The 12,500-nt window shown below is 39.6% G+C and overlaps 1 protein-coding gene and 1 long non-coding RNA gene across 2 annotated transcripts in view; one reads left to right on the top strand and one right to left on the bottom strand.

Moving 5' to 3' along the window:
- LOC138961794 (uncharacterized) overlaps positions 1 to 12,500 on the top strand; it is a 457,147-nt gene that overhangs the window by 296,587 nt on the left and 148,060 nt on the right. The gene's annotated exons all lie outside the window — the stretch shown is intronic.
- The window catches only part of LOC138961771 (transcription cofactor vestigial-like protein 2), a 43,854-nt gene continuing 31,999 nt past the window's right edge, over positions 646 to 12,500 (bottom strand). The window contains exons 3-5 of the mRNA XM_070333442.1: positions 8,327 to 8,520; positions 6,742 to 6,967; positions 646 to 4,869 (exon numbers count right to left, since the gene is read on the bottom strand). Coding sequence (XP_070189543.1) covers positions 4,823 to 4,869; positions 6,742 to 6,967; positions 8,327 to 8,520 — 467 coding nt within the window. The 3' untranslated portion in view covers positions 646 to 4,822. The remainder of the gene's footprint in view (positions 4,870 to 6,741; positions 6,968 to 8,326; positions 8,521 to 12,500) is intronic.

Below are 12,500 nucleotides of genomic sequence, written 5' to 3'. Positions count from 1 at the left end.
CAAACGCTGATTTCCAAGACCTTATAGCTTTCATTCCAAATTGTCTTTTCTCCTTCATTTTCACTTCTTTCCACTGCCTTTTAACCCTTTAATTGGCCTGCAAATAGTTCAGCACAACTCTTTAAAACCTTTTGTGTGTGTTTTTAATTGTCCTTGTGAATACATTTATCATCTTCTGTTCCTGTACCCCCTTTCACGCGAAGGCAAAACTTGAGAACCATCATGTATGACCCGCAATTTGTTCAGCACAATGTCATAAATCAAGCCCGCCCTGCGATGGGACAGCACGATTAGTAGCTTAGCGGGGCCCTCGAGCACGTGATTCTTCTGATCGCCCTTCACTTTCCGTCTGTCTCAGAATGCTCTATGGCAAAATGGCGCCAGCGTTTCCCCGCTGCTGTACTTTTTCATCTGTTCTTGTCAGTTTCTACATGAGAACAGCTATTTTCTTTTCCCCTTCCCCACAAACTCTCGCTTCATCACTCATTTTCTTCTGCGCTTCACTTACTATACACTAGACGGCTGCATCGCTTTTTTTTCATTTTGTGGTTCGGGGTTTGTTTCCCTTTTCTTTTTTTTTTTTTTTTTTTAGGGCGAGGTGGTGGTTGAGGGGGGGGGGGTGTGCCTGGGTGGGGGGGGGGGGGGGGGTGGATGGTGGTGGCCGTAGCTTAATTTATTTCTTCAGATTTGCTGTTTTCAACGGAAACTATTTGGAAAAAGTAATGCTCCAAATTTAACAATAGTATAGATTTAACAATCAAAACTCTTATTTGAAACTTCATTGAGTGTTTCGACAAATCACCGTTGAAAGAGCTTGAATAAACAATTTGAGTACTGAACGCTTTTGCTGTGGGTTTGCTGGTTCTCAAATTTTTAAAGTTTTGCGCCATGCACTGTGTCCTCAAAAATAAAAATAACTATCAGACAGAAAGGAAAAATAAAACGTAAACAGAGAAAAGGAGAGAGAAAGGGGGGAGAGAGATAGTGAGAGAGAGTGAGAGAGAGCGAGAGAGAGAGAGAGAGAGAGAGAGAGAGAGAAAGAGAGGGAGAAAGAGAGAGAGAGAGAAAAAGAGAGAGAGAGACAGACAGAGAGACAGACAGACAGACAGACAGACGGACAGAATTGACCAAAAGAAGGAAAAAGAACTGCAGGAAGAGATACATTAGACAAAAGGTGTTTTTTTACCACGACAAAACATACAAGAAGCAAAATCCGCCATACAGGAAACAAAACAAAACGATCAAAATCCTGCCAAGCCCACCGTTCTTACATTTACTTGACATATACTAAAAATAAAAAATAAACTCAATTCAGAACATTTCAAGGCATACACATTTTTTTCTCACAATAGATGTCATGGACCAATAAATCAAACATGCATAAAATCACGTGAAGACACATTGAAACGTATAGGAAACGTAACACGAAGGCTGCGAATAGACGATGTTCTGAAATAACTCTGTCTGGTTTGTATATGTTGTGAAAAATTGGTTTCTCTTTGAAACTTTGAGGCACGCTTTACCACGTGACATTATAGGCCATGCACTCACTAGCGAACCCGTATTGAGACAACTGTCCGCAAGTGAGTAGCTTAGGCCAAATACAAATATATGTTAGTTTAGGGTAACCCGACCGACCCAATTTCTTTCCCCCCGACCCTAAAACTTTTTTTTAATTTCTAAAGAAAACCCCAACGGTTGGCACATTTTGCAAACCACACCGAGACTAAGGGAAGTAACCTCCTTCAAAATCGACTAAATTGAAAGAAAGAAAAAAAACTGAATAAAAAGTAAAGCCGACCTACCGACCTTATCTTTTTTGGTCACGTTACCCTAAACCAACATATATTTATATTTGGTCTTATAGTGCCTCAATGTTTCCAAGGGAAACAACTCTTTCACAGTCCATACAGACCCGACAGGTAGAACCGGAATTCGTCAATTTTCTTGCACTTTTCCCCCCGTCACTTTTGCTGCCCAAATAACGACAGAAAAACACAGTTGTGGACGGACATTTCTTGTGGGATTTTGAAAATAACGTTTTTGCGTCTAAGACTCTACCCTTTTAGTCCATATTCAGCAGTGAAAGGATTTTCATGCTTCATTGATCTTAAATGGATCGGGTCAAATATATAGTACAGATTATGTGTGGGTTTTTATGTTTGTCAGTAGCTGATATTTATTCAAGTATCAAGACATTGTGGGATTTTGAAAAAAACCACGTTTTTGGTTCTAAGACTCTACCCTATAGTCCATATATATTCAGTAGTGAAATGTTGTTCATGCTTCATTGATCTTCAATGGACCGGGGAAAATATAGAATAAATTATGGTGTGTTTTTTTCTCTTAGTAGCTTATATTGTTTCAAGTAACAAGAAATTGTGGACATTTATAGACGAGTGAGCAATTTCAAGAATTCCAGACAGCAACTAGTTCCACAGCTTGCAATATATTTAAAGTACCTTGCAATATATTTAAAATACCTGTTAAACGGTGACAACTGATCACGGTATCGTCGTCGTTCTGGAATGTTGGCGTAACTCGAGTCTTGGCAATTTTGATGTTTTTTTGTGCTTTTGACTAAGCTTATCATTCTCAATGAGAAACATTCTCTGAAATACGATGGACAATACATGATTTAACATTCTTGTATCTTTCTTTCCATACCAGGTACAAATATAAACACTATTTTATAATTTTTAAAAAAAATCAGTTTTGGCCTTCTGCTGAACAAGCTGTCTAAAATGAGTTACGCCAAAATTACATGACAACGTCGATATGCATTTTGTGGCTGTTGCATTATTCAAAACGGTTATTTCCGCGACGCTCAGACTCGTAGAAAACAGACACATTGACGAAAAAACGAGACATATACAACACGCAATGATGCTTCTCAGTCATGGCGCATAATATACACATGTTAAAGTTCGACATGTCGGAAGATGAGTCTTCAGTGTCGTTACACGGCGAACTGTTCTCTCTTCACATTTCACAACAAAGCATTTTCCACTCACTTTAACGCTCAATTAGCCACGTTTAAAAAACAAAACTTTTGATGTCGACCAAATGTTCACATGTTCAAAAACAGTTAAGGTTTTCCACTAAAACAAGGGACACAAAAGAACACTCCTAATTTCTGACAACAAATGATAATGAACACAGCCCCATGCATGCATGGTAGTGTACCTTGATGATGGTTCCTGTCCCACATGTGAGTTCAGGGCCTATTATAGGGACTGCGATTGCTATTCGCTAACAATGCTAATGTACCCCATACATGCCGGTTTATATCGTCTATGATGTCATCAACGATGTCTCAGTGTCACAGTGTCACCCACCTTCGTCATCAAATCCCAGACTGAGTCCATGGTGTCAATGCTTTCTTGTCCTTGTTTCTTCTGTCAACTTGAAAATTACCACAGAACTCGCACATACTGCGGACTATCTTCAAGTAAACACAAAATCGTTGGGTGTCGGCGATAACGTTCAACCTCATACAAAACCGTTTGGTATTCGATGGCGTTTAACTTCACACAAAGCCGTTTGGTATTCGATAACGGTTTTTTTAACCTCAACCAAAATCGTTTGGTATTCGATGATAACGTTCAACGTCATACATTGTCGACAAATCAGGACGCGTAGTTGTTGAAGAACTCGCTGTATGCAATGCGGTCTGCTCTGAAGTAGTATCCACAACCGTTTTAACGTCAAGTGACGTCATGTCTCTACCCAATCACAATGCACCATCCACAAGTCACGTGTATGACGTCACAATTGACACACCAATTAGCGCAAATAATCATTCCGGAGGAAAATCTTTGAAACGTTAAACAATAAGACACCACAGCGATTCACAAATATGATTTGTCGCTTGGTTCCTGGGAAGAGGAGGCATCCTTCGAACACTGCACATCTGTTGATAGGACTAGAACCACTATCGTGCTTAGTTGAACACTCTGGGAGAATGACACGGTTGTCTTTGTGTTTTGTCGATGTCATGGCATTAAAATGAAAGTCAAGTTTTTATCTCGTCGGTTGTTCACCGAGCAAAGATGGTGTCCATAAGGAAAGAGTCATTTCTCGAAAACTCCCAAGAAAAAAAAGGACTCATGGAATTGGCAAGCTATAATGGCAAAGAATACTTGACTTCAGTTAAGGACTTTGATTTCCAGCAAACTATATTCGGTCACCATGGCAACAGAAGTCACGCACAATTGTACCTCAGTTTCAGCCTTTGCCGACTTTTTGTTGGCGTGCGGCTGAACTGTACAACAATTTATGCCGAAAAGTCTCATTTCACCCACTGACTTCATGGCGTGCGGCTGAACTGAACCTTTAGTTCCAAACATAAAGTTTCGTTTCGCCGATTTCTTCTTGGCGTGAGGCCAAACTGAACCTTAGTTCCGGCCGAAAAAACTCATTTCGCCGACTTGCTTCTGGGCGTGCGGCCAAACTGAACCTTAGTTCCGGCCGAAAAAACTCATTTCGCCGACTTTCTCCTGGGCGTGCGGCCAAACTGAACCTTAGTTCCGGCCGAAAAAACTCATTTCGTTGACTTTCTTCATGGCGTCCGGCTAAACTATGATGTATGTTTTAGTCCAACAGTTTATTGTTTGATTAGTCCATCTGTACTCAGGAAAGATCCGTTTAAGTTTGAGTTCACCGTGTTGCGGGTAAACCGAAATCTCGAGAACGTTCTCGTCCATCCGCAGTGCTGGTGAAGAACGGATACTGTCCGTTTCTATGACGATCTACTATGGCCAAAGTCAGGGTAGCTTGGCAAGACTGTGATTTCAAGTGGCGTCTGGAAGTGTTACCTCTGTCACCAGTACAGTTCCTTCTTTGTCTGTTGTAAAGGTAGATCCAGTCCTGTTGAAAAAACCCACAAACAGAACATTAAAGGTAGGAGGAAACAGTCGTGTATAGAATCATTGATAAACAAACATGCAAGAAAGAAGAAGAGCAAAAGAAGTATACTGTGGGCCACAATCACACAAACAAAAGAACACAAGAATAAAAACTAAAACAAATGAATATAAGCTGATAAACTGCACAATTTAAAAATAAATACTGAAAATAAATGAATGTGTAAATAAATCAATAAAAGATAATTTAAATAAATAAATAAATGCAGACAAAATTAGTTTGACAAGGAGGTCATCAATAAACCGGCTGAATGAATGCAGTAATATGATTTACAGAGAGAAAAAAAGCACATCAAGGATTTGAAGGAGGGGGGGGGGGGGGGGGGGGCTTGACAAAATTATTAAGGAATATTGGAATTACATATATTTCTCTTAAATTTGAAAAAAAAATGCAGATTTGTAACCACAATAAGAACAGTTTCTTTACAATTTCATTTGGGTTGATGTTTGCTTGTATGATCTTTCGTCCTTCGATTATTTATTCCTTTATGTATTCTGTAATTATTTATTCGTCTGTTTATTGATTATTTGATTTATGTATTGATTGGTTTCTTGCTTGATTGATATAATTATTTATCTAATCATTCATCCAGTGATGTATTCATTCTTTGTTTCTATGGTTCTGTGTTTCATTCTTTGTTTTTTTGTCTGTTTCTACCGTTTTTATATCTAGTCAAGTTTTGACTAAATATTTTAACATCGAGGGGGAATCGAAACGAGGGTCGTGGTGTATGTGCGTGCGTGTGTGCGTGCGTGCGTGTGTGTGTGTGTGTGTGTGTGTGTGTGTGTGTGTGTGTGTGTGTGTGTGTGTAGAGCGATTCAGACTAAACTACTGGACCGATCTTTATGAAATTTGACATGAGAGTTCCTGGGTATGAAATCCCCGAACGTTTTCTTCATTTTTTTGATAAATGTCTTTGATGACGTCATATCCGGCTTTTCGTGAAAGTTGAGGCGGCACTGTCACGCCCTCATTTTTCAACCAAATTGGTTCAAATTTTGGTCAAGTAATCTTCGACGAAGCCCGGGGTTCGGTATTGCATTTCAGCTTGGTGGCTTAAAAATTAATTAATGACTTTGGTCATTAAAAATCGGAAAATTGTAAAAAAAAAATAAAAATTTATAAAACAATCCAAGTTTACGTTTATCTTATTCTCCCTCATTTGCTGATTCCAAAAACATATAAATATGTTATATTCGGATTAAAAACAAGCTCTGAAAATTAAATATATAAAAATTATTATCAAAATTAAATTGTCCAAATCAATTTAAAAACGCTTTCATCTTATTCCTTGTCGGTTCCTGATTCCAAAAACATATAGATATGATATGTTTGGATTAAAAACACGCTCAGAAAGTTAAAACAAAGAGAGGTACAGAAAAGCGTGCTATCCTTCTTAGCGCAACTACTACCCCGCTCTTCTTGTCAATTTCACTGCCTTTGCCATGAGCGGTGGCCTGACGATGCTGCGAGTAAAATGGCATTGCGTTCATGAGTTTCATTCTGTGAGTTCGACAGCTACTTGACTAAATATTGTATTTTCGCCTTACGCGACTTGTTTTTCTTTCTTTTCTCATTAATTAATTTATTTACTCTGTTATTCATTTATTTAATTACCTACTTATCTATTTTTTCATTGGTTTGTTTGTTCATTGATTTATTTATCTACAATTTTATTTATTTATTTATTAATTGTTTCAGGCATGTATTTACCTTTTATCTTTTTTATTTTTATTTATCCCCTGATTTATTTATTTATGTACTGATTTATTCATTTATTTCGTTTGCTTGCAGCCTGCATATTTCATTCCTTACCTGGCAATCCCGTGTCCACGCCAAGATCAGACCCGAACCGACTCATGGCGTAGTAGCCAGCCGCTGCGGCGGAGGAAAAGGCGTCGCCCCCCTTGGTGAGGTCATACTGTCCCCCCCGGGCGTCCCCCCGGCCCCCCAACCCCCCACCCGGCATCACCAGTGACCCGTAGTGTGACGTCAGACCTCGGGTAGCGTCCATGCCAGAGTAGGAGAAGGCGTGGGCACCCTGAAAGGAGGGTGGTGAAAGGTTTGGATTATAAACCGAGGACAGAAAAAGCGATGATGACGACGATGAGGACGATGACGACGACGTCGACGACGACGACAACAATGACGACAAAGACGACGACAACAACGACAACAACGACGACAACAACAATAACAACATCACACCATGTTCGCACCTTACAATTTCGCATGTAGATTAGAGCATTAAAAAATGTTAAATTTAGAGTATACGTTTTGTTGTTGCACGGATACCTATTGATTAATAACAACCATGGGTTTTCATATTTGTCATACCTTTCACAAAACAAATCACAAATGGGAAACAAATTAGTAAACGATCATATAAAATCGCATGGAAAATGGTAGAATAGCTTTCATTTAAGGAAGAATTTGCAACCGTAAGAAAACGCAAACAGAAAATATCAAAAACTATATAGAACAAAAGAAAGATTAAGATAATCAAATGAATGAATTAATTAATCAAAAGTTAAGGAATTAACGAGAGATTATTCCAAAACACAAGACAAGACAAGACAAGACAAGTCAAGACAAGACAAGACAAGACAAGAAAAGGCAAGACAACACATCACAAGTGTACAATATCTAAATAAATAAGAATACATATTCCAAACATTATTTAAAGAAATGAAAATAAAACATAACGTCCCCAAATGATGCATACAATACCTTTAGGTAAAACAAAAACACGAATGTACAATAGAACTTAATACATTTTTTTTTAAATCCCAAATTATCAAAAATAAATAAATAAATCCAAATAATACGTACAATACATTTACCAAAAAAATTCAAATCCAATATCGCCGTCTCATATTGTTTGTTCGTTCATGGGCTGAAACTCCCACGACTTTTACGTGTATGACTGTTTTTACCCCGCCATTTAGGCAGCCATACACCGCTTTCGGAGGAAGCATGCTGGGTATTTTTGTGTTTCTATAACCCACCGAACTCTGACATGGATTACAGGATCTTTTTCGTGCGCACTTGGTCTTGTGCTTGCGTGTACACACGGGGGTGTTCGGACACCGAAGAGAGTCTGCACACAAAGTTGACTCTGAGAAATAAATCTCTCGCCGAACGTGGGGACGAACCACAGAGATATAGAATATTCTATATCTCTGTGGGACGAACTCACGCTGACAGCGGCCAACTGGATACAAATCCAGCGCGCTACTGACTGAGCTACATCCCCGCCCACGCCGTCTCATATGATGTTCATAGTGATGTGTGCCTGACTGGAGTTGGGACAGATACAAGAAATACTAAGACATTCTACAAAATAACACACACTTACATTAAAAAAAATCATTAAAATCGCATCAAAATCCCATCTCACCTGATGACCATAGGTGTGTGCCTGCGTGGAGTAGGGGTAGGGCCATGACTTGTGCAGGTTATAGAGAGAGGGCGAGAAGTAGGCGTCGGCCCCCAGGGGGAACCCCCCGTGACTGGAGGGGGCGGAAGGAGGGGGCTGGTAGGCCGAGTTCCAGAAGGAGGGGGGCAGCTTCCTCTGACACATCAGCAGCGTGTCTGCAACACGGAAACAATGGTAATAATGCTGTGTATGAACCAAAGTCTTGAATTCTGTGTGTGAACTGTCTTTGTCAAGACACATCAGCAGCGTGTCTGCAACACGGAAACAATGGTAATAATGCTGTGTATGAACCAAAGTCTTGAATTCTGTGTGTGAACTGTCTTTGTCAAGACACATTAGCATCGTGTCTGCAAAACGCAAACAGTGATTACAGTGCTGTTTATGAACTGATGTTGTCCAAAATGTTAGAATTATGTGTGTGAACTGTCTTTGTCAAGACATATGAGCAGCGTGTCTGCAAAACACAAACAGTGGTAATGATGCTGTCTGTGAAATGATGCAGTATACAGTGTTAGAATTCTGTGTGTGAACTGTCTTTGTCGAGTCCTGACACATTAGCAAAGTGTCTGCAACACACAACCAGTGGTAATAATGCTGTGTATAAACAAATGTATTCCGCAGTGTTTGAATTCTGTGTGTGAACTCTCATTGTCCTGACACGTGAGCATCGTGTCTGCAACACACAACCAGTGATTACAATGCTGCAACTGAACTGATGTAGTCATTGTGCTGACACATTAGCAACGTGTCCGCAACACACAACCAGTGATTACAATGCTGCGACTGAACTGATGTATGCTTAGTCATTGTGTTGACACATTAGCAACGTGTCCGCAACACACAATCAGTGGTTCGCAGTGTTAGCACGTTGTGTATGAACTGCTATTTTCCAGAGAGAAAAAAATCATTGCTTTTGTCATTGGTTGGTTTAAACAAAATTTGTATTCAGAATTTCTTCGCATGAACAGTTCTAAACACACAGCTGGGACACGCACTCAAGCAAATGCTTATATCACGTGACCAGAACAATACTAAATTACACACATTTTTGTCATTGGTTCGACCATCTTAGAATCGTCACATTCTAAGATAAGTCACAGCATCATTTATTGTTATGTCTCTAGTTGCGTTGTTTGGTTTTGTCCTGAATTAAACGTTCCAATAATTTAATTTTTCTTTTGTTTTGATTGCCGAGTCTTTTTCAGACTGCTGTGTATGAACTGCTTTGAGTTTGTCCACAATGTTGAAAAGTCATCCGTAGTGTAGGCATGCATGGGTGCTTCAGACATCAACACTTGACCAAAAATGCTGAAAACTGATCTGGTCCATAAAGTTAGGATGCGGCGTATGAAATACTGAAACTTGGTCTGAAGTGTTCAAAGTTGGCCCATAATTGTATCATGACAGGCTGAAATTTGTTGAAATTTTTTTTATGATGTAACTAAAACATAGAAGCGAGGTTGTGTGTGGGGGACAGAACTTGATAACGAAAGCAGCTTGGTCACACAATAAGAGCAAGGAACTTTAAATTTGTGAATGACACAGATGAGCATGATATCTATGTTAAACAACGTAAATAAAACACCCAAATGGGATCAACCACTCAACAACGCGGGGTTGTTTTTCTCCAAAGGACCTGCCTTTCTCAGAATAAGACTTACTGTTTTCAAACATGTCTGAAACGCAGCATAATGCTGCGCGGACCGTTGAGCTCAGAAAAAGAAGATGTTAAAGTATGACGGCTTACTAGTGCCAAAACCTGGGGTTACCCATTATCACGTGATAATTACTAATTAACGCTGTCAGTTACTGTTTTCACTCGTTAGTTACTCATTTTCACGGGATAATTAGTAATTTTCACGGGAAAATGACTAATTTTTAGTTTTGGCACTAGCAATCCGTCAGGAAGTGAGCCAAAACTAAAAATTAGTAATTAACAGGTGAAAGTTAGTAATTTTCCCGGGGAAATTAGTCATTAACACGTGAAAATGGTAATTATCAAGGGAAAATATTATTACTAATTTTCCCTTGATAATTACAATTATGAGGTTTTGGCACTAGTAAGCCCTATGACGGCTTACTAGTGCCAAAACCTGGGGTTACCCATTATCACGTGATAATTACTAATTAACGCTGTCAGTTACTGTTTTCACCTGTTAGTTACTCATTTTCACGGGAAAATTACTAATTTTTGGTTTTGGCACTAGCAATCCGTCAGGAAGTGAGCCAAAACTAAAAATTAGTAATTAACAGGTGAAAGTTAGTAATTATTCCGGGAAAATTAGTAATTTTCCCGGGAAAATTAGTAATAAACACGTGAAAATGGTAATTATCAAGGGAAAATTACTAATTTTCCCTTGATAATTACAATTATGAGGTTTTGGCACTAGTAAGCCGTCATATTAAAGAACATTCTTCCAAGTGAAAAGCGAAACACATGAAAAGCCATGGATACCATTCGTGACAACTCTTTTCAGATAAAGAAAACTATATTCGGGGAAAAGTAAGAGGAAAAAGAAAAAAAGAATCAGAAAAAGAAAAATCAGAAAAAGTAGAAGAAAAATATACGAAGTAGGAAGAAAAACGGATGTATTTTGAGAAGGAAAAGATTGAGAGACAAACGTCGACACAAGTCAGCCACGCCGAGGGAAGCCACCATTCCGTAGCCGACACGTTTTCACCCATGGGCGCGCCAAACTCGCGAGGCACACTCGTTCCCAAAATTCCGCCGTGTCTTTTGGAGGCGCTTTAATTGGGCGAGACTGTAGTGTGTGCACAGCCAGAGAGAGGAACACTTGGCGAGTTGCACGTGCGAATGTGAAATGTGTGCTTGTCTATCGATCCACCTGTCCTACTTTCTTTCCCCCTGTGCTTGTGCGGCCCGGAACACTTTGACTGCTTTCATCTCACCTGCCTTTTTGCTTTACCTGTATACCCCCCCCCTTGTTTTTGCTAATCCCTCCATCATCGCCTCCTCCCACACCCATTAGTCTAGTTTGTGCAAAGTTGTGTTGTTCTCATTTTGGTTTTTGGTCGCGCGGATTTACAAAGATGCAAACATCAAAATCAATGAGTGTAGTATAGAATACTGTGATTAATGCGAGAAATATGCACAATTGCTTTTGACCGATTAGCGATATAACCGTACCACTGTTTCTGTGCTAAAGTACAAAATCCATCCATCTTCCCCCCCCCCCCCCCCGAATCCCCCCATCCCCCCTCCCCCCTCACCGATGTCTTTGTCAATTTGTCTTTTCATAATTTAAAGGGGCAGACAGAAGGGACACTAAAAACAATACAAATAGTAATCGCATGAACGAAAATTCGCAGTGAAACGTTCCACTTTGACATTTTATTTTTCTCAAGACATAAGATGCTTATTTGAAGATTGGTATTGACACCGAACTTGACAATGTAATACAGCAGAACACAACACGAAACAACATGATTCCAACACAACAAAACAGAACACAAGACATGAAACGACAGGATATAAAATAACAAAACGGGATCGACAAGAAGAAGAAGAAATAACAAAACGCAACACAAAGCAACACAAAAAGCGGACAAACACTCAAGTCCTTAATGGCTAAAAACCGTAGGACTTTTAATATTAATTTTACTACTACTACTACTACTACTACTACTACAAAGCAACACAACACGAAATGTACGACACGACACCACACAACACAACGCAATGCAATTACACAAAGAAACAGAACACGCTTTCCCAAACGGCGAAATTCAGTTACTACCCTCAACCTCATCAAGTTTTCCTGGTCTTTTTTGGTCCAATTACACCTATACAAAAAATGGTAACATCCATCCATTAATGAAAACCACGCTGTTTGTATAGTCACTAAAGGTTTCATGACATCAGCATATTCAGTCATTTGTTCTGCATACGATTCGCATGTTGGCATTGTGGACAAAATAGAACTTTTGTTTGTCGTCAAACACATGCGTGTGCGCGTCAGTCCAAAATGACACCTCATTGTGTAACAGTGTATTGCGAGCGCATGCCACACGCATTGCGCGAGGGAGAGAGAGAGAGAGAGAGAGAGAGAGAGAGAGAGAGAGAGAGAGAGAGAGAAAGAGAGAGAGCGAGAGAGAGGGCGAGAGAGAGAGAGAG

This window comes from Littorina saxatilis, linkage group LG3, assembly GCF_037325665.1.
Source record: "Littorina saxatilis isolate snail1 linkage group LG3, US_GU_Lsax_2.0, whole genome shotgun sequence".
Taxonomy (NCBI): Eukaryota; Metazoa; Mollusca; class Gastropoda; order Littorinimorpha; family Littorinidae; genus Littorina; species Littorina saxatilis.
The sequence above is the reverse complement of the archived record's forward strand: the minus strand, read 5'-3'. Positions and strand labels throughout refer to the sequence as shown.